The sequence below is a fragment of the Muscardinus avellanarius genome (genome assembly GCF_963383645.1).
Source record: "Muscardinus avellanarius genome assembly, chromosome: 1".
Lineage (NCBI taxonomy): Eukaryota > Metazoa > Chordata > Mammalia > Rodentia > Gliridae > Muscardinus > Muscardinus avellanarius.
In genome coordinates this window covers 46,465,582-46,492,682 of record NC_137786.1, presented here as the reverse complement: position 1 = coordinate 46,492,682, position 27,101 = coordinate 46,465,582, and the positions used below count along the sequence as shown (strand labels likewise).

The window sequence follows — 27,101 nt, the reverse complement described above, 5'->3', positions numbered from 1 at the left end:
AACAGTAAAATCTGGGTAGCTTCCATCAAACTGATCCCATTTTTAACAGACTTGGGTCCATGAGGAAACCTAGGTTGTATATAACAAAAACAAAACAAAAACAAACAAACAAAAAAAACTGAAAGAGCTTCTTTTGTCAACAGAGATCATACACCTTGAAAGACATGTTCCTAGGATGGGACAGATAAGGTAAAAAGTCCTTACCATAACAGAAAAGTGTGGCCCAGAGATCAGGGGTATGAGCGTTAGCCCAGCCTGTCTTGATTCAAATCCAGACATTTACTACCTGTATGACTTAGATCTAAATAATAATAATAATAATAATAATAATAATAATATATAACAATTATTATTATTATTTGCCATACTGGAAATTGAACCCAGGGGCATGTACCTCTGAGCTACATCCCCAGCCCTATTTTTTATTTTTCATTTTGAAACAGGTTCTCAATGAGTTGCAGGGGTCACTAAGTAGCTGAAGCTGACTGCAAACTGGGTCCTCCTGTCTCAGCCTCCCAAGGACTGGGATTACAAGCGTGCGTCACCACACCCAGCCCCAGACCTAAATTATTAACTGCTTTGTGCCTCAACTTTCTCACTGTAAAGTGGGAATAACAGTTCCTACCATTTAAGTTGTTATTAGGAATAAATGAATATGTGAAGTGCTTAGAAGGACGCTAACTTCCAGGCTTCCTATTAATTTCTTCTTCTGTATGACGGGGGTAATCATAATACCTAATATTTATGACTCATTCACCATTGCTATGCCCTGTTCTAAAGCCCTTTGCATATAGTTCTCACTTCAGTTTTAAAATTAAAGAACCTAGAAAGTGCATGTTTAACAGTGTCAAGTACATGGCAGGGTCACAATAAATTAACAACCACTTTCACCTCTAGAGCTAGCCTTTACAGAGTTCTGCCTCTATTCTAGGCACATTCTAATGCCGTCCATACAGTGGCTCTGTCTCAGCAAGGCTATCAGCAAGTCTCATCATCTCTGTTGTGAGGATAAATTCTTGCAGAAAGATCAATTACTTAACTACCTATCCACAGTTAGAGAGAATTCTGGACTTCAAAGCCCTGTTCTCATCCTATACTATGCTGCTTAATTTCTTTTAACAATATTTGTTATTTGAAAAACAGATGAAAATAAAAAAAATACAACTATTTTTTCTAGTTTCAGAAGGTAAAAACATTGACTAGAAACATGTAGAATGTGAAGACTCTTGTACAAGGCTGTGTCTCGGAGGCTGGGGGGAGGAAGCAGGGGCTGTTCAGTGCGAAAATTATGATCCATATACTACCACCAGTATATACATGTTATGTTCCTGATGGGGAGATACAGCATAAAAAATAAAGCTTAATCAGAACCATACACTCCCTTTAATTGTTAAATCTGAAATGCCTGTACAAAATATTATTTGCTGCTCCCATAATCCACTGGCTCCCAATATTTCCAAGTGTGAGAATCATTTCTTAACAGTACTGGTGCTACTATCTGCCTGGTAGCTATGCAGCTCTACGTACCCTCTGTGGTAACTCAGGCAAAGAAATACTGCTATAAAGTTTTAGACTCAGCGCTGATCGTCCCTATTACAAAAGCAATCCAAAATTACTATCAAGAGCGACAAGTTATTTGTATGAAGCCATCAGAGCTCTCTAAGAAAGATCAAACCACCGTTAGACAGCACAAAGCACAGATTTTAAGGTTTTACACTAAAAACATTAAGTCTTCTGTTTTTTTTTTTTAAATTAGCATCACAAATTTCTTGTCCTTATAAGACACAACCATTTTCCGTGCTTAAGCACCATGAATCCAAAGATATAGAGCAGTGGCCTGAACTGAGAAAGGGAGTGTGTCCATCCTCTGACCAGGCCTCAGTTCAAGCTGAGCTCTGACTCCCAGGCCAGGGCTTGCTGTAGCCACACTGCCTACTTCTCCCAAGATCTGGAATAAGTGCCAGAAATACTCAATCTGTGTCAAGTCACAGAAATTATGGTTTGCTTTTTTTTTTTTTTCAAAGAAGAAAAACTGGTATACAATGCTAATAAGAGTCATACTGGTCTTTTGAATCCTAACTCCCAGGACATTGAAGTCTCCCAGTAGGTCTTGGCTTATGTCACATGTTCCTCAATTCCCTTCAATTACTCCCTGGAACAGTTTATTTCTTCTCAGTCATTTACTTATCTATTCCCCTTCGCTGTATTCGTATGTCCAGCTTAAGATAAACAAAAAAACTTGTGAGATACTGAGTGCATTAATGGGCAGGTTTCAAAACTTGCCAAGTGCTGAATCATGTTTGTGCTTAGGTTTTGTTTCTACACCTGTTTTGGAGGCAAAAACACCCTCTGAGGATCCTAGGCACTCTAGTTAATCCACTGAAAGATGGGCTCCCTGTCTGGCATAAGTTATCTACTGGAATTAATTGTAGTATAGTCATAGAAACTAGGAATTTAAAGTGAAATAAGAGACTCTAGGAACTGAGTAAGAGAACAAAAATATCTTTATTCAGTAGGTGGCACTCTTTCCTTAAAAATGTCACTTAGGCAATTATTAATAGCAAAGACCTCTGTTCACTAATCACTTGAAAGAGAGGGCACATTAACTCCAACATGCTGTTGTAAACACAGTCGGTCACTGTCTTCCTAAATAATGTCTTCCTTATTTCAGTGGAAACCTGGATTGTTCATAAATATGCCAATTTCTTTTCACTACAGCAAAGACAACAATTTAATACAAACCAAAATGCGTTTACTTGATACCGGCAAGTTTTTGACAGTCTGGTATATGCTTCAAAAGGCTTTCACCACATTCATTTTCTTTTCTTTCTTTTTTTGGTGGTACTGGGCTTCCTGGAAACCCTTCTACCTCCGGGCTACACTCCCAGACCTATTTTTTTTTAAATGCTTTTTAAATTTGGAAACAGGGTCTCTTAGGCCAGCACGGCTGGTGGCTTCAAACCTGTGCGATCCTCCGGTCTCCGCCTCCCAAGCGTGGGGATTACAAGCGTGCGCCACCACGCCTGGCTAATCATTTTCCATTTTTAATGATTTCAGATATAAAAGAATAATCTGAATGGAAATGGGGCAAAGAACTGCACTTATATAGAAACCGTATTATTCCTACAAAAAACACAAGAGCAACTAACTTTTTTTATAAGCAGGCACATGACTACTCCTTTTACTGAAAATAATTTAGACTCAATTCACTATCATTCTGATTGAAAACGGCCCAAAGTTATAAGCCTCAACTCTTTTAAACTGAAACATGAAAACAAAGCTGACAGTTAATAAAATGGAAGTGTATCTAGCATACAGAAAAAGCAAAAAACAAAAATAAAGCTCCCAATTTGCTTAGTTTTTCTTAGGCACATCCTGTGGTTTTAACAGCCCACAGGGTCTACCTTCTTACTCAAGGCTCACCCCTTACTGGGAGAATCTGTCCCAGATGCTGCCCTCGGCCTTCCTGACTGGTCACAGCCTCCATACCACAGTGTGAGGGCGCTTCCTTGACCCTCGCTCTGCAAACGGTACCCTGTTAAGATGGCCTTATACTCTCCGGGTCTCCAGTATTTGACCGTGAGATACTGAGGATGGAAATAGGTTTCCACTTTGTGTCCCTTGCCCTAGCAGAAAGGCTGGCACAGGGAGGTGGTCAGTGAATACGTGCTGGATAATGAGTATGACCTTTCCCCTGGGGCTGTGCTTTACTTGAAGGCAAGGTTTGTCTTACTCATCTTCCACTCAAGCAATACTGACTTTCCTATGCTCAGCATTTGTACATGGCAGGCTGGGAGGAAGCAATACATCAGAGACAGGAGCCTCCAAACAAGAAAGCTCTCTGGGCTGTCAAGGAGCCTCACTGAGACCTCTGTGTAGGGCAAACATCTGCCATTAGTCCTGGGAGCACTGCAAGTAGAGAGAAGAGCTCAGACACCAGTCTTGGGGAAAATGACAGACATCATTCCCAAGGAAACACTAAACATGGTCCGTAAAAGAGGCTAAAAACCAAGAGCTCATTTATATTTCAGCAAAAACCAACTTTTCCCATAGCTTTGGACCTTACCCATGTCTGTAATTTTGTTAATGACTGTTGATTTTCCTGTGGTTAGTGGAAACACAAAGCCTTAAAGAAAACTCCCAAAGATTTTGTGCGTGAAGGAGGAGAGGTCCGAGTCATTCCACTAGGGAAGCAACCTGAGATAAGGAAAGGGAACTGGGTCAGCAGGTCAGGGAATGAGTGTGTCCAGAGAGGGGGCAGTGTCAGATCCACAACCCACATTCCTCAGACCTGGATTCTCCTAGTTTGGGGAGGATACAGCTGGCAGGATGCATTTGGAACCACAGTATAAACATAAAATAGATTTTCTATTTCTAAAGTGACAGTATTATTCCAAGATTCTCAAAAGGGGTGCATAGGGTAAATTTTATGTTAAAAATACAAATATAACTAAAATTCAAATGAATTAAAGCCACGAGACTTGAGTAAATTTTGTGCATTGTTTGAAGTACGCTTTATAAAACACACCACTACCAAATGAGTAGCCTTGCCTATAACCATCTATCCAAAAAAGCCTGGCAGTATGCAAGAGAATAAGAAGTATCTAGAGGGGTATTTCTGAATAGTCTCAAATTATTTTTCTAAAAAGTAATTATTTTTAAAACTGGGTTAAAGATGGTCACTTTAAAAGAATTCATATCATATATCATATCATATTCATATTATCCTAAAGCAAGTCCACAAAACAGGGGAAAAGCTATGCGAATAGAAACTGTGCTGATGGGTTCTGGGCATACTTATAACTTTTTGTTAGAATGTAATCACTATAAGAACAGAGATTTGTGCATTTCATCACTGCTATATTCCTAGCTGTGGCACACAGCCAATTCTAAATAATTTTTTGAGTGAATAAATGAACCACACACCAAACTGTACTAATTTAAACATGAGAGAACTCCTATGTATGTATTTCATAACCAGAGCAAACTTCATTGCAGGCTGGCTTCAATCAACTCTTCAAAGCCTCCTCCTCGAGTAGTCACTTTCTCAGAAAAGGATGCTCTCTAACAACAAATGAAACTTCTTTGCTTCACCTCCCCTCTTGGCTCCAACTCTCCTGGCTTTAAGAATCCCCCCCTTTCCTGTCTAACCCCTATGTTCCTGTCCTAAACCCTCATGCCTCCACTTCTCTTTCCCACCTCAGGCCTCTGCAGAGCAGCCTGTGCTTTGGCACCTCCCCCCTTCCACTCCTCCAGCTCCAGTCATTCCCCGCCACTGCTTCGCCTGGAGAATCACCCACGCCCGCCTAGCCCTTGTCCAGTGCTGACAATGGGAAAATCCTCTTCTCAGCCCTTCGTCTACCTATGTCACCTACTTGGCCACGTCCCAAGGTGTGGGACCCTCTCTGCTCTCTTCCAGGAAATGCTGGCTCTCAAGGAGGAACATAAGCTAACATTTCCCTGCTGCCCCTTCAAAGGTATGAGTCTAGGCCTTCCTAGCAAGGAATTACAACTGCCAACCGGAACCATCCAGACACTTCTTAACCCTTAGCACTACACCCATTTGAAGCAAATCGCAGTTAAACTGAGCAAAGACATCAATAGTAGAGAAATACCATTCAAGGATTTGAAATTTCAATCCTGAAGGTGAAATTACTATTAATGTGGTAGGATGTAAAATTAAGCACAGCTTATTTTACACTAGTTATTTTTATTTCTCAAGATGTCCTCATAGCCTGCATACACGAATACTATACAATCCAGGCATATGCTACAACTACAGCCCAGTTTTTTCTAAGAGTTTCTCATAAAACTATAAGTAATCAATAACTAGCTAGTAATCACAAGAATTAAACTCTCCTGTGACTTCCCTACCTCCAGCTTTTACCTGGAGATAACTCAGTTCCTAGCACAGTAGCATACACAAAGTGTGTTAATTAACACAACAATGCACTGAATAGTGTAAATTACCACAAATGGCTTGCATATAAAATTTATAGGACAGCAAACGTTACTATTATTATTCAAGAAAACAAAATGATGCAATGTCAGAGACATAGTTCAGGGGCAAAGATACTTATCTTGTCTGGAAGGTTTCAGTTTTACCCGAGTGCTCTTTCTATAGTTAAACTCAAATATAATCTTCTTTGTGTGTTGGAAAGGCAGATTACTGAATTCTCTCAGAGTCACTAAGCTCTTTTAATTATCAAACAAGATGCCCACTGAACATTAAATAAAGGCCTCACACTTGATAGGCAGGTATTCTTAACTTATTTCACTAGAATAGAATGAAATTCAATATTAAAGAATTTAAATCCATTTAGGCATAACTTCATATGGGTGCTGACCTTACATATTATCATCTTTTACACAAATTTAATAAACGGGCCTTAACAATTAATAAACATCACTTCAGCACTGATAAAGTCTAAAATCAGCTTAAATTGCTGAAAATGAAAACTATCCCCCCCCCCTTAATAAAGAGCTCTACTAGCTAGAGCTAGTTATAAAGAAAGACATTAAAAAAAAAAAAAGTAAAGTACCAAAGGAAGCTCCCTGGGGGTGTGCACAGGACTCCTCAGGTGAGAGAGGCAGGGAGGGACTGTGCGGAACACAAAGCAGCCAGTCGGGGGCGTCACCCTCTCCCTTGCCACCCAACTTTGTAATTATTCCCACCAACCATGGGACAGTAATGATGCCTGCGTGAGTCAAAGTTTAGGCGAGCCCTTAGTAAAGGGTAAAGTGCCCCACAAGTGTTAACAATTACTGCTTTTAATGCATGTGCACACCCAACACGTCTCCCATTCTGATGGCAAAAATGTGAGCATGAAGGAAACTTAGGCTTATTTTTAGTCTGGAGTCTAAGCCTCTTTTTTGGCACAATAAACAATGAAGTCTACATTTATTTGTGTTTACAGCTTTGCCTTGTGTTATATAAATTTCAGAGAACAACAAAAAAAGATGAAAATGTTTTATTGATGCTTCCTATATTTTTGGAAGACATAAACAGAATTTAAAATGTTATCACTGGATATGTTTTTCACTTAAGCATACACTACATGAGGAAGGATGGATAAAAGCCAAGATAAGGAAATGAATAATTTCCACGTTAGTGAAACATATCCTGATGTAATTTCAACCTATCATTTAATTAAAAAAAAAAAAAGGGCCGGGCGTGGTGGCGCACGCTTGTAATCCCCGCACTTGGGAGGCGGAGACAGGAGGATCGCGCAGGTTCGAAGCCAGCTGTGCTGGCATAAGAGACCCTGTTTCAAAAATATAAAATAGGTCTGGGAGTGTAGCCCGGAGGAAGGAGGGCTTCCAGGAACCCCAGTACCACCAAAAAAAAAAAAAAAAAGGTTAAAAAGTGCCTACAAGATGATCATGAAGGTTTAGGGCATAGGTCTTGAGTCTAACTGCTAGAGGTCATGTACAGGCTTCACTGGTCACTAGCTGTATTGGTGCTTTGCCGAGTTACTTCTCTCAGCCTTTGCTTTCTCATTTGTAAAATAGGAATAAAATTACACTTATTTTACAATGGTATAAGGTAATCCATACAATGCAACCAGTGTACTAAGGACAGAGGAACTATTATTTTAAGAAAGACAAGAAGAGGAAAAAATGATGAAAAGCACGGATGAACTAGGTCTGGTCAGTCTCAAGCTCATTTCTGCAGTGAAGAAGGAAATCCCTGACATTCTTTAATGCTATGTCCACTGTCGGTCATTGTGAACTCTAAAGTTCTGTGACCATGAATCCCAGTCATTTATTTTTGCCCTTCTGAGAGCACTTTCACGTCCACCATCTCATTTTATGTACCCAAAACTTGGAAGTATGAAAGGTATCATTATTTTCATTTTAAAGAGTAGGACAAACTTAAAAGAAATTAGCTCTCAGAAGTGGTAAGAAAGTAATGGGGTCAGACATCACAAGTCCAAGCTGATGCTAACACTCAGTCTACCACAATAAGCAACCCGAGAGCTGGGTAAGATCTTTCAACTTAATGGCCAGGTGTGAAGACACCTGGCCATTCCTTTTCTAACAGCTAAAAGGAAAAAGAGGAAATCATTTATGTCCACATGGAATGTCTAGTCCCTTAAATTTGAGCTGCAATTGAATTAGGTCTTTCATTTGAACAGAAACAGTGAAAGAAATGAGTTTAGTATCAGAATAATTTTAGTTTTAAAAATATCCCCATCATTCCACCTTCACATAAAGTATAGCTTTTTTGATTACTTCAAGAAGTTAAAAAATCCTCATGAAATTCATGTTTCTAAGTTTGCATTAGTATTAAGAAATAGGAGATATCTTGAAATAAAACTAGAATGTTCAAAAATGCTGTAAATATTTAAAGTCGTAAAAGAAACAATATTCCAAATGTCATTTATTAAATATAGAAATGAACATGCTACCATGTTTTTTTAATACACTTGGCAGCTGATCTTACCAAACTCGAATTACAAAACGAAGAAATATGAAAACATTAAGTTGAAACCAAGTGTTAAAAAAAATTTAGAACTAGGTCTTTTGCAGTCCATCTTCTTCTCTCAGAGTGTAATTCCTTAGAAACACACCTGATTGGGTTTTGTAGTTTACTGGCTCTAGAGATTAATTCCAGCCACCTCTTCCCCATTTTCTTCTTTTTCTCTCTCTCCTTCCTGCTCAGTTCTCCTAAAAAGACCCCACTGGCTGCACAGCCTAGTAAGAAGAATAGATCAATATTGCTTTGAGCAAATCTTGTCCAGGAAGAACAATTACTGGAGTATCTGAATGACCCGGCTTTAGCTATAGCACCGCAGCTCGTTCCTCTGTCACCTAGAGCCCAAGGTGACACACACGTTTTTATCTCATTTTTGGAGTTTAAGAAACTCCAGAGTGTTACTGGGAAAAATGTAAACGCCACAACAGTTAAGATCACGGATAGCACCGTCTCCCTTCACTGTCCCAGGGAGAAACTGGCAGGAGACACCATCTTGCATGAACCAATGATGGCTGTCAGGTCTCTGCAGTGACTATGGTTTGTGAACCCCAAATTCACACAAATTATCCCCAAAAAACATAATTGTAACTCATTTTCATAGGTACATATGTTGTGGAAGAGAGATCTAGAAGGCCAAAATGATGAAATTTCTAAGATTTTTTTTTTTTTTTTGGTGGTACTGGGGGTGGAACCCAGAGGCTTTCTACCTCTGGGCTATCTCCCTGACCTATTTTATATTTTTTGGAAACAGGACCTCACTAAGTTGCTGAGAGCCTAAGTAGCTGAGGCTGGCTTTGAACCTGTGCGATCCTCCTGTCTCAGCCTCCCAAGTGCAGGGATTACAAGCATGTGCTACCACACCCAGCCTAAGATATTTTAATGATTTAAAGAATAATATTGTATTTGAAAATATTTGACACATATCTGTCTATGCCTAGTGGAAAGAGTGAATCAACATCTTAAATATATTCCTAAGCAGAAACTTTTTACAAAATACCTAAGTGCTGTTATCAATGCTTTTTATGTAATCTCCCATGGTATATTAGAAAACCAAGCATAGATTAGGCACTAAAATATCACTGACAACATAAAATGAGCTCTCTGGGCTAACTTTTGACTGATTTGATTTACTCTTTGGGCAACATAAAACTTAGTTCAAGCACTCTATATACATACAAAATGAAATAGCTGGGGCAGAGTAGACCCAACAAGATGAGAACAGCAAGTCAGCTTTGGACTAAAAGCATAGTATAGGAAATCCAAAGTGTAATGCAAAAGGTAACATTTAATTACAATGACTTATAAAACTGGATCAAGTGTTTAAATGCATTCAGGAAACACAAGAGAGGGTAGAGAGGGTACATGTACTGGCACTTCAACAGCCTTGCTATAGTGTGAGCAGTATAAATCCTGCAACACGGCAGCATGCCAACAACAGCCTGGCAGCAAGGGAGAAAAGGCAGTGCTTTAGCAAGATCTGTGTGTGTATGGGGGAAGGGCCACATGGTACGTGTTTGTGTTTAGTGGAGAGAGAGGGAGAAACAGAAGAGAGAGATAGAATTCACAAAAACAGAAAACCCTAATTTGGGCTCAAGGTCAAACATATTCTTACTTAGATGGGAATTTTCTGCTAACTTTTCATTAACTGAAATCTGTGACATTCAGTATTTTAGGAACCCTTCAACAAGAATACAACATTAGATTGCACAAGATAAATCTGAACGCATTTCTTAGCAAGATGCTGGATTCAGAAATAAGCCAACTTGGCTGGGCGTGGTGACACATGCTTGTAATCGCAGTGCTTGGGAGGCTGAGACAGGAGGATCGCACAGGATCGAGGCCAGCCTCAGCTACTTTAGTGAGGCTCTCAGCAACTTACTGAGACCCTGTTTCCAAATAAAATATAAGTCTGGGAGTATAGCCCAGAGGTAGAAAAGCCCCTGGGTTCCACCCCCAGTACCACCAAAAAAAAAAAGCCAACTTCAGACACTAATAGGTTTCATATCTTATCAACAAAACTTGGCCCAGGAAGAGGGAGAAGAGAGAGCAAGAAGTTCTTGAGCATAAACTTTTCTCTTTGATGCTCAAACTGCCTTTTTTGACCTGAGCCTGAAGAGGGAAGGCTTTGTTCTCATGTATCTTCGGCACTAATCCTCTTGCAGTGGAGGGAATGTTCTACTATCCACTTACACAACTGCAGGATGATTTCAGTTTGCTGCTGACAGTCTAGTTTGTTTATTGGTGACAGAACCTGTAGCCAGTTATCACCACCAGTCACAGGCTAGAGAATGGTGCTGAAGCAACCAAGACCCAAGGATCTGCTCTCTTCCTTCCAGCTTTTCTGGAAACCATGTGCCAGTCGCAGGTAGTAAATGTCCCAGAGAAGTGTCTAAAGAGCTGACCCAGAACCAGAGAACTGCTGTCAAGCAGTTGTGATTGAAAAGCTGGCAGGGTCAAATAATTCTTCTCTACCAGGAATCTAAGACAAAAAAAAAAAAAATCACTGCTGATGTCCAGTACTTCACAATGAATTATAAGCGGCTTCAGTTAATGTATGAAAACGACATGGAAAAGGCTGTGTGGATGTGCATCAATCACAAGGACTACACCAGCCAAACCATCTTACTCCAAATCTACTTGAAAGACAGCATTTCCTAGAAGTCAAGACCAAAATTATCAGATTCAAAAGAAAAAATAAATCTGGTTGCAATGACAACGTGCCTTTATTCCCAGCCACTCAGGGAGCTGAAGTAGGAGGATCAAAACTTAGCAACTTAGTGAGACCCTGTCTCAAAATAAGGAATAAGAAAAAAGGGCTGGAGTACAGCTCAGTGATAAAGCACTGCTGGGTTCAATCTCTAATACTACAGGAAAAAAAAAAAAATGAAGTAGAACAGAAGAGAACAGAATACAATAAAAGGATCCAAAATTAAAGCCTGTACTTTCAGTAACTGTCAACTCTGCAAATTATGTGAGTAGAGCCCCCAAAATATAATTAAATATGAATTTTTACAATTAGGAAACAATGCATATACCTACTGAACCCCATTAGTAAGTACAATCACCATGTGTTAATAAAAAAGAATTATGTTTCATTACATAATTTAATTACCACCAGTAACCCTATTTTAGAGATGAGAAATCTGAGGTTCTGAGGAGTCAAGTGGCTGCCCTGGAGTCCAACACCAGTAAGTAGCTAACAGGTCTGACTGTCCTGGCTGAGGTTCTAAATCACTCCATGGTACCATCTGAAATAGAAACGCATAGTTTCAAAATCAAATTTAGGAAGAGTAGCTGCAATTCATCTTGCATGAGAACATTTCCCAAAATGTGCCTCTGAAACCATGAGGTGCTCCTGGAGGTGCAAGAACCCAGCTCCAGGATGTGTGACCTCAGGCTGTCCTGTTCTTGCTCTGGTGCATCTCCTCCTCTGGGCCTCCTGACCCACTTCCCGGCACTGTGGTTACCTGTCCAACTACAAAGGCTTTTTATTTTGCTAAGCACTGAGATCTAAGGATTGGCAGTGTAGAAATAATGAGATAGAGAGCCCTGAGTCTTGCCCTAGCACCACATGGTCCCTGGGTCCTGTCTGCACCCCATCTCCTCCCAGATGGACCCACCTGAATTATACTTGCCACCCTGCATGTGGTCCTAGCCTGTTTCACATCTCTGCATCCTTCAGGACTCAGCATTCCTCCTCACATTACCCAGTACTTCCCCCTCCTCAGCTGACTGAGGCCAGCATCACCCCTTGTCATCAGGTAAACTCTAGAGGCCCAGGGACAGAAGAATGGAGACTGCCTCCCTACTGAGTCCCTAATAAGGTCAGGTGCCTGGCTCACAGTAGCCACCAGAAGTTCCCCTCAACAGGAGTGGTGGCAGCACTGATCAAGGGTACAAACACTACTGTTGAGAAAGTCACGACTACGTGTATGACAGAAGATAAGCTAACAAGGTTTGAAGTGGCAAATCTAGCTCAGACACCAAGAAACCTTAAAGAGTTGAGCAGAATTCACAGTGGAGTACTTACTTCGACCAATAGCCACACTTATTTTTAATAGAATACCAGAGGAGACAGAATATGTGTATTCTGGATAGAGGAAAGGGCTTTCAGCACATTAAGAAAGAAGGGTCAGCTGAGAGAATAAAACTAAGAGCCAGGTACAGAATGACTGGAGCAGGTGATCTGGAAGGGGGGGCAAGAGGTGAGAAGAGGCCTGTTTCCCAGGGATGTCTAAGCAAGGTTATGCTGTCTGGACTTCATGCTGAGGATAATAAGTAAAGGCTGGCAATGCCTGGACCAGCAGCCATGGAGGTAGAGAAGGTGGGTTGACTCCAGGCCAGAGGAAAGTGTAACAGAATTGGTGGCTGGGCAGAGGCTGGGAAGCCAGACAGTAAGAAGACAAGTTAGGGAGATGGTGGCAGTGTTTACCCAGACAGGCAACCAAAGGGCAAGATCTGAGGGCAAGGATGAAGAGGCTGGGGAAGGTTTAGGGGTTAAGTGTGGACAGGTGACAGCTGTAGTGCCTGGCTGAGGTGTCCCTTCAAGAGGATCTATATGGGCAGCAGTTGGATGCAAGGTTCTATCACCAAACCAAGAAAGTTTAGGCACCAAAATATTAACAAGGAGGAATCAGCAAAGATACAGCTGACAATCTTCTGATAGATCCTTTCCTTTCTAGTAAATGACTGGCTTTCTTTTAAATTATAAAAACCGGAAATTTGGTTATTTAAGAATTTAGACCCTTGGAGCAAGAAAAAATTCTAAAATAAATGTATTTGGGAATTTCAGAGTATATTGAAAACTCAGTATATTATAAAGGGAATTTTTTTACTCAGCCAACAGTACTGGGACACCTACCCAACCATTTCAAGAAAATAAAGTTAGATAGAGCCTTAAGTCTTTCCTTAAACTTCATACAGACATGAAACCGATAAAATATTATTAAAAATCTTACAATGGGGAATACTGATACTGACTACTAGCATAGTGTTTACAACTTAGAGAGCACTTTAAGAGTGACAAACATGAATTCATTCAGTCTTCCCAACAACATGGGAATTATCATCTTCATTTTTCAATCGAGGAAACCGATGTGCAAAGCAGTTAAGACATTTCCCAGTAGCAATGCTTAATAGTAGTGAAATCCTGGCTAGCACCTGGTTTTGTACTCTTAATCACTGCATAGCAGTGCCACTCTGGAAGGCTCTCACATGACCTAAACATGGAAGTCGCCAAAGAAATAACTGAAATGTATTTATTTATTTATTTATTTATTTATTTATTTATTTATTTATTGTGGTACTGGGGGTGGAACTCAGAGGCTTTCTACCTCCGGGCTATACTCCCAGAACTTTTTTATATTTTATTTATTTGGAAACAGGGTCTCACTAAGTTGCTGAGAGCCTCACTAAGTAGCTGAGGCTGGCTTCGAACCCGTGCGATCCTCCTGTCTCAGCCTCCCAAGCGCGGGGATTACAAGCGTGCGCCACAATGCCCGGCAAAAATAACTGAAATTTAAAAACAAAAATGTATAGCTTCTTAATGAGGAAATATAATGAAAGTCACAAAAGGGGAAAGGTATATTTGCAACAAATGTCAAAGTTATTATTAGTTAATATTATTATAAATCAATAAAAATTCTCTCCCATGTATGAAAAAAATATATAAAAGCAAGAAACTCCCAATAAATGCATGATGTACAATAAACCCTAAAATCTAAGAAATGCAAATTAAAGTAAGAGGCCATATTATTTATTTATTTACTGGTACTGAGGGTGGAACCCAGGGGCTTTTCTACCTCCGGGCTATACTCCCAGACCTATTTTATATTTTATTAGGAAACAGGGTCTCACTAAGTTGCTGAGGCTGGCTTTGAATCTGTGTGATCTTCCTGTCTCAGCCTCCCAAGAGCTGTGATTACAAGATGTGCCACCATGCCTGGCCAAGATGCCATATTTTATTCACCATACTGGCAAAAATGAAAAACTAATGGTACACAATGTTAGCAAGAATGTTGAGCAATGGACACTGAATTAAATGTAAACTACACAATGTCTTATGGGGTAATTTGGGTATATGATAAATTTTTAAATATGTATACCCTTTTGATCCAGCAAGTTCACTTCTGAATACTCATTTCAAAGAACTAAAGGCACAAATTTATAAAGATGTATATCTATGATAAGTCACTAAAGCTTAATATAAGAACCCAAAAAAGTATAAATGTCAGAAAATAGGAAACTGGCTAATTGAGGCACTGTATGATGAAATACTACAGAGTGTTTAAAAAGAAAGCTCTATGTTCACCAAGACAACTAACAACATACTGTTAAATAATAATAATATAATTTAAAAATAAATGGTTCTGTCGCTCTCAAAAGAACTGTCCAACGATATTATTGATAAAGTTTAATTCTATAAATTCTGAAGACCATCAGGACCTTGAAATACAAATAAATAGCATTAACACTTTGTTGCAAAACAGTATAGCACCATGGAAGGCCAAGGCCAATGTACTGAAATGCATGGAACCTACTGTCAAAATTCAAAATAAATTGAGATTAAAACACTAAAACTTTTTCAGAAAATTTAATGTTTATATCAAACTGTTACATGTTTTTTTTTTTTAAATCTAAGATTAAATGGAAGTAAAAGCACCAAGTAAAATCCAGAAAAATCAATGACAAATATGGCAAAGATTTTTTTTTTCTTTTTTTGGAGGGGAGAGTAAAACATTATGAAATGCTGTTTTAAAATATAACATCTTAGAACCGAGTATGGTGGTGCACATTGTAATCCTAGTACTTGGGAGGCTGAGACAGGAGGATCACAGGTTTGCAACCAGCCTCAGCTCCTTAGTGAAACCCAAAGCAACTTAGTGAGACCCTATTTCAAAATAAGGAATTAAAAAAAAAAAAAAATAGAGCTGGGGGCGTAGCTCAGCCTGAGTTCAATCCCTAGTACCACAAAACAAAAACATGTTAGAACATGTAGACCTTAAGAATATATTTGCAAGTAACCATTTCATTAAATGGAAAACCTTTCCATAATTACATAACTTGGTCAATGCTATGAAACTGGAGCTTAATGCCTTGCTCCATGAAATCTAACTAGGAAAAAGGTCAAAATATAGTGGTGGCAGCTTAATACTTAATATTATATATTTCAAAGAAATTACAGGGTATAAAATGTCACAGGCAAACAAATAAAGTGAAAAGGGTTTTCCACACAGAGAACCAACAAGACATTTCTGGTGGGCAGCATCCAATTTAATGTTAATTCTAAAGGATACCTCACTTATTTAGTATTATCAAGGCTACAGAACTATATCTTCCCAATAATTTAGAGGCTTACCACTTCAAGAATAAAACTACTTCTAAAACTATGTTGGATAAAAATTTTCCTTAATAGATATTACAAACTGTTTAATTCACTGAGACTATAAAAAAGACAACTTTTTGATAGTGAGTCACAGTCATAAATAAAAAGAATATGTAACCTTGATCACACTCATTTTACAAGCTTGGAACCTGATTTGTAAAAAGTAGTGCTGAATGATTTAATAAATGTATAATCTTAGAAACTACGGGGGGGGGGCGCGCATTGTACCAACACCAGGTGGCCCCCAATGCATTTCTCATGTCCTCTTCTGCCTCCCTCTGGCTAAGGTCTGCCAAACAGGCTGCCTTCAGGAAGTCACCTCCTGCAGTGCTCACTCTGCCATCCTTCCTGCTTTTAAGTGCCACATGGTAGGAATACCAAATGAACAAGACTGCAAGGACATTATCTAAATAAGTGTCACAGCTGAGCAAGAGCAAATGCCCTGGGAACTCTTCCGAGTATCAAATCAAAGGACTTCAAAGCACAGATTTTGTTCCAGACACTTTGGCTGCTCAGAGCCTTTTTTTCTTACTTCTTAAGTGCTAAACTGTGTTCTAGAAAAGTGAGACTGCTGGGTTAAATTACCAACAGTAAGTTTTCTGTTACAAGGGCTCTTGGCTCCTGAGATGTTGTACAGTAGTTGTCCAGCAAATCTTTTAATACAAATGTGAACTTACTTATCCCAGGCTGACTTATCAAATTAATCAATTTTCAATGAAGTAGAGTTTTTGAGACAAGAATCCTAAAAGTGGTATGTTAAGTTTAGATAACATTCTGAGAACTTATTATATTAATGCATATCTTTTTTTTTTTTTTTTTTGGTGGTGGTACTGGGGTTCCTGGAAACCCTTCTACCTCCAGGCTACACTCCCAGACCTATTTTTGTATTTTTATTTGGAAATAGGGTCTCTTAAGCCAGCAAGGCTGGCTTCGAACCAGCGCAATCCTCCTGTCTCCGCCTCCCAAGCGCAGGGATTACAAGTGTGTGCCACCACGCCCGGCTAATGCATGATATCTTTATGTGTATATTTACTCATATATTCTCAACTCCCTAGTAATTACAGGAAAGTTATATACACATAAACTCTTCTAACCTACATAAGGCCATCATGCAATAGAGCTATTTGCTCTGTGCCACATTTAGGTGCCCTACTACACTTAAGGTACTGAGTCTAGATACCGTCCAACAAGTCTATCACAAACTGATGCTCTGCAAACACTTAGGCTAGGCTTTTGCAGTTTAACGCCTTCTCAGCTAGGTCCTAAAGCTATGTCTGACCAAAGCAGAAGAACAGATGATCCGCTAGTTTGGACATGCCACGTCATCCCTCTCATCCTTAGTCAAAACATGTTCACCAAGTATCCACTCAATACCAGGCATTTTGCTAGGTGCTGGCCCCATCCAGCCACAGCCCCTGCCCACCCAGGTCTCACTGTCTTCTGGGAAAAACAGACACTCAGCCAATGAGAAAACAAGCGTAAATCCCAACGATGACAGTAGGGACTGTGCCACAAAGCCTGCCTAGGTAGAGCTAATCAGTCCCTGAGGCAGTGTGAATGGGCTAAGATCTTAACCTCGGAGCTGACTTAGGGACCTGGTAGAGTACTGTGCGCAGAGGGAGTGTGCAAATGCCCTGTGGCGGGAGGCGGTGTGCTGAGGCGTGGGGGTGAAAGGAAAGCATGCCTGATGAAAGTAAGGGCAAGTGTGAGCTGAGATGGACCTGAGCAGGCAGGGCTAAGAGGCAGGCAAGGGCCAGACGCAGCAGGGAGTCAGGAGAGAATGCTAAGGATTCATTCATTTCATTTTTCTGGAGGGAGGAAGTTAAGATCAGATCTATGATCTCTCTGGCTGTGTAATATGGAGACCAGATTGGAAGGGAAAGAAGGACTTAACATAGCAAGGGGTCTGCACCTTAGTCCAAAACAGATAATGGGCAGGGAGCAGGGCTGCAACAACAGGTCAAATCACCAGCACCTGAGGACAGACCAAGCATGAGGAGCAAGAGCGAGGCATCAAGGAAAACTGCCAGGTTCTATTTCTGCCACTTAGTGAGCAGGGAGCCTGTCAGCAGAAAGCTTAGGGAAGATAGTGCTTTGAGTTTTGGACTCTGAGTATTGAAGTGCCCCGCAAACAGGGAGGTGCTGCAGGTCTGTGGTTTAGAAGAGGCCAGCCCAGGCGTGGTGGTGCATGCGCATAATTCCAGCATTCTGGAGGCTGAGACTGGAGGATCACCGTTCGCAGACAGCCTCAGCTACTTACTTAGTGAGACCCTGTCTCAAAATAAAGAATAAAAATAGGTCAAGGGGTGTAGCTCAGAGGTGGAATGCCCTTGGGTTCCATCCCCAGACACGCAAAATAAAAAAAAAAAAAAAAAAGAGGTCATGGCTAGGAAAATAAACTCTGCAATCATTTGTGAATAAGCAACAGTGCATCTAAAGGCATCAATAAACCTTTGCTAGAGGTAAAGGAGAAGAATGAGAGAAAGCCTAGACTACACAAAGGATCTAACACTAATGTTCCACAGGATGAAGATGGGTCACCAAGGACAAACTGCCAAGGTTAAAGAAAAAGTTAGGAAGGCTTACCCATCAACCCAAGGAACTGGATACTTGCAAGAACAGGAACTCAATTTGACAGCTTCTGCATGATTCCAATTATTTTGAAACTACACTTAATATGTCATTGAGACATTTTTATGTCATTGAGACATAAATTATTGTACATATTACATTATGTAGAATTGGTCAAATTATCAATAATTGCTTGCTAAATACCAACAACTCCAACTAACTACTAAACAGTGTGCAAAAGACAAAAAAAATCAGTGCTGGGAGATGGTACAAAGAATAAGATAGAATTCCTAGTTTGTTAACATCTGATGTTTAGTATTCTACATGCTGTTAGACCAGTTTGAAGGTGATTTGATAACGCGTCAGTTAAATGATTACTTAGGCAATACAGAAAAGTAACAATAACATCTACTTGTCAAGAGCAGAGGTTCCATGTATGTCCGGTATCTACACTCTCCCCTCTCCTCACTCCCACACACCCATCATCACTAAGCTTGCACTACAGACAGCACTGTGTAAAGGAGTACCATGCTTTCCAGGGACCTCTTCCAGTCTCCAAGAGGTCCAACCGCTACATTTATAATTCCCAGGTGACAAACTTGTACTTTCAGATATATTCACTTGGTGGTCTTCTACATCTCCATCTATTACATCAAACTAACCAGCCTGGATTGCAAAGGACTCAGTCACTAATATAGACCTTCCATACCAAACATTCCTAAATCAACAGTGACATACCATAGAGTGGATCAAGACAAGAATATCTTCTTGATCATCTTATGCCCTAGAGCACATTTTGCATTTCCCTTTGTTGTTTTCTTAACTAGCAGAGTTGCTGTTACTAATAATAAATACTTAATTTTAAAACTGGTATTGGCAGATATTGAATTTCTTGCTCCCCACACTCTCATTTTAGTTTTCACTTGCAGTAAAACAAATCATATATTTTAACTTGCAGTGCATGTGCACATGTGTTCTCTCTAAAAAAATAATCACACACACATAGAGACACACACATACATATATGTACACACACATACACTCCTCCTAAGATAGTAGGCAGAAATAGTTTGAAAGTAATCTGTATCCAGATTTCTCTTTGAAATTACTGTGATTCAAAACTCAAGCATATCTGTCCTAAGAGAAGGGAAAAGCAACCAAAGACAAGGGCAAAAACTAGTAGGCTGAACACACAAGCAGAAGGCAGAACAAACCCACCCCCCATGACTACTAATTTGGAAAACCAACTACTTCCAGAGAGGTACCACTGTTTCACTGCAAGAATACAGCATGGAATGTTGTGGGTGAGACCCAAGCACTGAACTTTAATCTGGATTCCCCTCCATATCCATCTCTCTTACAGCACTTAGCTTGGTACTGTGAAAGAGAGTCATACCACAACCTACCAACCGAAGCTGAGGCTGTGCACTGATGACCTTTTTCTCTACCACACAGCACCTTACAGAGATTCATAAATATTGAATGAAAAAAATCTAATATGCAACAAAGGAACAGGATCCAGCAATAATGGAGGTTTCCCTCAGCTTTGATGATCAAGATAAATGAGTAGTGCTAATTCCATCTAACTTATCTCCCTTCACTTATCATTTAATGCATCATTAATCAACAAACCCAAGAAACAGTCAACACTAATCATTCATCCTCTTTGCCAAATGTCATGGGGGTCTAAATACCACTTACTTGTATTATATGTGTGCATAAGGCCAGGTTATAGAAAGTAATGCATCATAAACATATGAAGAAACAGCAATGGGTAGATAACAAGGTAATCCCGCTGAACAATTTCCATCATAAAAATCATCAATTAAATTGATTATTAATTTGAAAAAGTAAATGGAGGCAGCACAGAATAATGAAAAGGAATGGACTGTGGAATCAGAATGACTAGGGGTTGAATCCTAGCTATGTCTTTTAGTTGTGTGATCACAGGGTTTTAGCATCCCTAGTTTCTGAAAACAGAAATTACAATGTCTTAGATGCTGCAGTGATGATTAAATTCTGTGTGTGTGTGTGTGTGTGTGCGTGTGTGTGTGTGTGTGTGTAAAGAGAGAGAGAGAGAGACAGACAGACAGAGAGATCAATTTTGCCTGACACATAGAAGGCAAGGAAGGTGGTATGTAAATGGTATCTACATATATCTACATCCTTAATGAATATGTTCTAAGCCATGGGTAAAATTCTCTTTAATTTTCACATTTTGAAAAGAGTACCTGACTAATCTCAGTGCTTTGCAATGAGCCATTTAATTCTGGCTCTGATTTCTTTAATGATTAAAAAGTGTTCTTAGATCCGGGCATGGTGGCACATGCTTTTAATCCCAGTACTTGGTTGGCTGAGACAGGAGGATCACAGGTTCACAGCCAGCCTCAGCTATTTAGTGAGACTCTCACCTACCGAGTAACACCCTATTTCAAAATTAAGAACAAAAAGCAGGGCTGGGGATATAGCTCAGAGGTAGAATGCCCCTGCGTTCAATCCCCAGTACAAAGGAAAAAAGTCTTAAAGACAGAATTGGGTCATTCCTAATACAGCATATTTTACCATATTAATATTCTACCCATTTGCTGTGTGTGTGTGTGTGTGTGTGTGTGTGTACGTGTGCATGCGCTTTGCTGGGGATCAAACCCAGAGCCTTGCACAAGACAGGCAAACACTCTGTCACTGGCTACATCTCAAGCCTCCATTTACTCTTTTTTTTTTTTTTTTGCAGGTCTGGGGATGGAACCCAGGGGCATTCGACCTCTGACCACACCCCCTGCCCTATTTTTTATTTTGAAACCAGATCTCACTGAGTTGAGGAGGGCCTCACTAAGTAGCTGAGGCTGTCCGCAACCCGTGATCCTCCGGTCTCAGCCTCCCGAATGCTGGGATTACAAGCGTGCGCCACCACGCCCAGCTTACATTTTTAATAGTTCTAACGATTGACTTGAGAGAACAGAACTCACGAAAATATCCAAGTCCAAGGACTACACATGGTATATCTGATATAAGAAAGCACTCTAAAGTTAGAGGTATAATAATCATGATGGAGTTCTTAAGCAGCCACCGGGGACTTACTTTTTCATGCCACATTTCCCAGTGCTTCCATACCAAGACATCCCCCTCAACCCAATAAAATCACAGGGGTACAGAACGAAAAAGCAGCGCTCTCCAACTCAGAGCACTTCTGAATATCCATTATTTTTCCTCTGGGTAATCCATTCCCTACTAACTACTTGCCACCCCATAACTTCTTCCTCTGGAATGCACACAGCCAGTGTCAAAAACTGATTAGCAGACTCGGCCTAGGCAAGCTGTAGCTGGTTTTTTGCTCTTATTGAAACCAAAAGAACACTCCTTTCTTTCCACATTTTGAAGTCCTCAAGTTGACAAGTCAGTGACCATTTCTAGAACATTCAATATATTATGCTTGAGGTGCTATGGAAGATGTGAGAGTATCAATGAACAGGGCCACTTCCTGTTTTTCCTATCTAACAAAATGGAGTTATTATACTGTATTGGAAATCATATATTAAGGAATGTTGGTTAACCAGTCACCCCTGCCAAGATCAGATATGAAAAGAAAACAACAGTTGGCAACAATTCTAGCCCTGATATTTTTCTTCCAGAATTATATTTAATAAGGTTAATCTTTAAGGAATGCAATAACTTTCTTACCTGATTTAAAATAAAATTTGGAGACAATTCATAACTACAAATTCATAAGATTAACTTATGTGACTACCTCTATTGTTATACTATAAAATCAGCAATTTAATTTTTATAAAGACTTAAATTTTAGGTACTAATGTTCTTATACCTCCTCTTCAGTAAAAAAAAAAAGGTCACTAAATTATATTTTCATTCTACCAGCTTCTAAAAGGAAGTGAAACTGAGGGCTATATGAGGATATAAATGCAGCTTATAAAATATCTTTAGTTTAAAATAAAAACTAACATTAACAAGTACAGCCTATCTTGTTCTTTCATAGGGCCAGCAAATTGATAGTTTGGTTTTTTTTAAGTTACAAAAATAGGATGGAGTAATTATATCTACCAAACTCACAACAGCTTGTTCAATGTAACACTGTAATTTTTCTTCAAAGACAGTAAATAGGAAGAAAGCCCCTAATTCTGTAATATAAGGAAAAAAAATCCCCAACCCTTGGGCGCCACTTATAGGCACAGAACTTTCACTGATTTCTGATGTTATACTAAAGAGAGACACACATAAAAACCTTTGATTTAAGTTAGTATTATTTATATAATTTATGTTTGTAAATGTGTAAATGTCTTTTATATACTTACAAATTTCTATTCCCAAAGGTCAGAAGAAAATTCTGAAGTAAAAAAAAAAAAATCACAGAATTCAAATTTTTAAAAACACAACAGATCCTTAAACAGAAGGGGTCTGTCTTCAGGCCTCTACTACTATGAAACGTAAAAATATTTTAAAATCTTAATGTCAGATTTTCCTCTGGAAAGAATGAAGGTAACTATTGTCAAAAATGAAAATTGTGCCATTCAAATAAGATCTTATATAACTTTTTCTAAGACTTTAACCTTTCTAAGACTTTAAATTGTTAAGTAATAGCAATTCAACAGGGTACACAAAAAATACATGAAAATAACTTGATCCAAGTCTTTTCTCTAAAATCAGTTTTTATACCAACAAATTCAAATGAATTTCAAACACACTGTCAAGTAAATTGAAAAAAAAAATCACTATATTTCAGAAGGATGGGGAATAAACATTTGACTACAGTGTTTGGGCTTACTTGGGATGAACCAACGGCATTCTGGCTAATAAAATTCTTTTTTATAAAAAGACTGTGCTTACTAATCTATTGCTTCATATACGGTGCAGTTATAATCCAGCCCTTAAACAAAGAAAAACACAGAAATGAAGCATGGATTACTCGGAGCCTGAATTCTACCTGCTCCACCTTACTCCTCTTATTTTGTGTCAAGGGCAACACTAAACAACTTCCATGTATTATTTTTATAGGGGGTCCTCTTAAGCTGTATCCATAGCTCATTATAACTAGAATGCAGATTTTGGCTGAACTATACACTATACTCCCAAAATTGAGGTCTCACAAGAAGAGACGAACCTAATTTCTCAAACTTGGGGTTTAAGTTTTATTGACTTTTTTAATCTGGAAATGATGTGTAAAAAACAACTGCCTTCTAAGAATTACTCTGGTTTAGTTATAATCCAATCTGCAAAGAAACAGGAAACTGTAGGGCAAATGTATCTGTTGTGAGACCAAGATGCGTACAAGTGCAGAGAGAAAACTACCAATCACAAATCTTTCAACACTGCCCCGGTGCAGTTCTGAGCATATTTTTTTAAAGGGGGTAACTCCCAAGTAATAAATGAACTATGACTTTAAGCCAACAACTAAGTGCACAAAAACGGGTCAAATCGCTTTAGATATTTAAGCAAAACCAAGGGTTCCTCCTGTCAAAATTCATCTCACTCTAACACACCCTTTACACCCTTAGTAAATGTCAGAGAAGTCTACAGGGCAATGGGTAACTATCACCCATGAAGTGATAAACACGGATGAAGACTTCGTGTTTCTGTATACAATAGAGTGTTTAAAAAGAAAGGTTATAGCTGTCACACTTCGAATAATTGCTTTTAACAAAAATTTTTCGAATAGTGAAAAAGGGCGAAGCCAATGACCCGCTGATCTAGTTACCTTAACGTCTCCTAGTTGCATGCATCAGGAGACCCGTCTGAGCTGCAGCCCAGGCCGCCGAGGCCCCTGGAATGCGGCGGCGCCGGGGCAGCCGCACCGAGCAGCGCGGGCGGCACCGCACCGGGCCGGGCCGGGCGCCGGGGCTGCGGGGAGCGGCCGCGCGCTCAGACCCTGAATGGCTGACACATCCGGCCCAGCCTCCTCCGCCACTCCGCCAAATGCAAACTTCAAAGGCCAAATGCAAACTCCAGACACAAGTCACGCGAGCCTTAGCGGCGCAGGTCGGGTCCCCCAGAACCCCTGCAGCCCCTTGGAAGCCCGCAAGGAGAAGCGCTGCAGGTCCAGGGAGGTGGGGTCTGCAGCGCCGCGCTGACAGGCGTCGCCCCCTTACCTGGCCAGGACGCAGCCCCCGGCGGGCTCTGCCTGTCACGGCGCCCCGCCCGCCCCGGCCCTGCGCGACCTCCGGCCTCGCCCTGCGGGGACACCGGCCCGGGCGCCGCGGAGGGCTGCTGCCACCGCCCCCGGCCAGCCCCGCAGAGCCCGGCCCCGGAGCGGCCGAGGCCGACGGGGCCCCGCACCTGGCCGCGAGGGCGCCCGCCGCGCGGCTCGCACGCCTGTCACATGCTGCAAACAATAACAAACTCCCGCACGTCCCGCCGCGCCCCGGCCGGTCCGGGCGCCGCCGGACCCCGGGGGGCTCCGGGTGCGCGGGTCCGGGGAGCGGGGCGGGGCGCCGCGCCCGGTTCATTCATTGCCCTCCGCCCGCCCCGCCGCGCTGCTCACCCGGCGGGGGCCGCTGCAGGGGCCGGCTCGGCGGCGGGCGGCTCGGGCCCCGCGGGGCTCGGGGCGCCGCGGTCCGGCTCGGCGGGGTGGGCGCCGCGGCTCGCGGCTCCGGGAGGCGGCGGCGCCGCGGCGGCCGGGAAGCTGCTCCCGCCCGCGTCCGCGGGCTCCGGCGACGGGGACGTGGAGGAGCGCGGCGGCGAGGCGGCCAGGCAGAGCGGCGGCTCGGGCAGCTGGTCCAGCTCCACGCTCCGCACTTTGCGCAGCTGCCGCCGCCGCCAGTCGGCCCGCTCGCGGCCCCCGCTGCCGGGGTCCCGCAGCAGCCCCGCCGCCGCAGGCGCGCTGCTCGCCTGGAGGGCCGCTCCGCTGCCGCCCGCTTCGGGGCTCGCAGCCCCGGCGCCCGCGAAGCCCGACGACGAGGCGCGATTCCCCGCCGCCGCCGCCATTTTCTCTCGCGGGCTACATTCGCTGGCGGCGAGGGAGGAGGGAGGGGGCGGGGAGAGCGCGGGCGGGCGGGCGGGCGGGCGGGCGCTGCGCCGCCGGCGTAGGCCCTGCGCTAGCTGCGGGAGCGCGGCCGGGGCGGGGCGGGGCGAGGTGGGCGGGGCTGCGGGGCGGGGCTTCGGCTCCGGGGGGCCGACGAGGTGGGCTCTCGAGGCCCGCACCCGCGCTTCCGCCGCTGCCGGGCCGGGGAGACCCGGCAGCCGGGACCTCGGCCCGGCTCTGCGGGAGCTCGCCCCACCAGAGTTGCACCTTCCGAAAGAAATCAGGATGAGTTCGAACTTGGGTTTGTGGTGCCCGGAGGGGGCGCAGGCCCGCGGGTCTGCAGTGTGTCACGTCTGCAGCGGGCGCGGGGGTCCCGGCGCGGGACACCTCCCACTCACATCCCGGCCGCCCAGCTCGGGATGCGCAGGTGGCGCCCGGGAGGGATCCTGACTGCCGGGAGGAGGAGACCCGGCGTTTAGCAGACGTGCTGCCAAGGACCAAAATGAGTAGATAAAGTTTTTCTTTAAAGAAAGCACTCATTCTCTTTTGTCCCACCCCACTTCCTCGTGCTACAAATAACAAAACTTCAAGGTTTCTTGTAATACCTAGTTCACATCCGGAAACCCCCGGCTTGGAGCTGCCCTGCCCCCTCCCCGCACACCCACCCGCCGGCTCGGGAGGGAGGGGAGAGGAGGCCGTCCCTGCCCATCTTTATTTATTTTTTCCTTGGCAGTCCTGGGAAAAGCAGGATAGAACCTCTAGAGCACGTTTAGGAAGGAACTAGCGCAGTGCCAGGAAGTGCGCGCTCATGTCATCTTCAGCCAGGTCCGCCCTCCCCGAGCCGATGCTGCGGGCCGCACGTCCCCTTCCCGGCAGTCAGGTGACGGCCGGTGCCCAGTCCCTCCCCCGAGCGCCCCGGCAGTCCGGCGCGGCGCTCGAGCCCGCAGCCCTGGGAGAAAGAAGGTGCTTTGGGATGGGAAAGCAACATTTGCATGTTAATGATTTTCGACTTTTTTTTTTTTCAAGTTGAGCACAGCCTCAGAGCCGCGTTTATTTCCCTCCTCCCTTCTTCTCTAGCCAATTGCCTGGGATAGGAAATCTCCCAGAACCCGGGCGCAGCATCTTTAGATTTGTTTTGTGAAACATTAATTAAGACATGGGGCGGTGAGAGGAGTATTTCACGCAGATAAAGGACCTCTCTTGTCAGACTTCATGTCTTTAGACAAAAGCCTGGACTATCTACAAAATGATTCTTTTGACTTCTGGAGATCGAATAAAAAAGCTCCCTTCCCAAGCATAATAATGTTAAGGCGGTATCAGAGGGGATTTTTAAGAGTCCGGCTTTCATATTATCTTAGTGTTTTGAATATTTGCTGAACATCTACCATAGGGTAGTTTTAGATAGTTACATCTAATGGCACACATTTTGAAAGTTTAGATAAATCTGTTAAAAATTGAGGTCTACATTTTAGGCTGTAATTATGTTTTTTTTTTTTTTTTTTTTTTAATGGTAGTCAAGCATATCATCCAACCCAAACAGCAGTTATTTCCCAGGTCTTCCCAAATGGCCACACCTACCAAGTTCTAAATTTAAAAGGGATAAACTCTCCTCCTTCATATATATATATATATATATATATATATATATATATATATATACACACACACACCACCACCACCACCACCAGCACCACCAC

The 27,101-nt window shown here is 42.1% G+C and overlaps 1 protein-coding gene across 1 annotated transcript in view; it reads right to left on the bottom strand.

The window, feature by feature from the left end:
- Positions 1-25,382, bottom strand: part of MAP3K1 (mitogen-activated protein kinase kinase kinase 1) — a gene marked incomplete at its 3' end in the record, with an annotated part of 68,169 nt that extends 42,787 nt beyond the window's left edge. The window contains exon 1 of the mRNA XM_080692488.1: positions 24,925-25,382. Within this exon, the coding sequence (XP_080548614.1) occupies positions 24,925-25,367 (443 nt within the window). The 5' untranslated portion in view covers positions 25,368-25,382. The remainder of the gene's footprint in view (positions 1-24,924) is intronic.
- Positions 25,383-27,101: the final 1,719 nt, after the last annotated feature.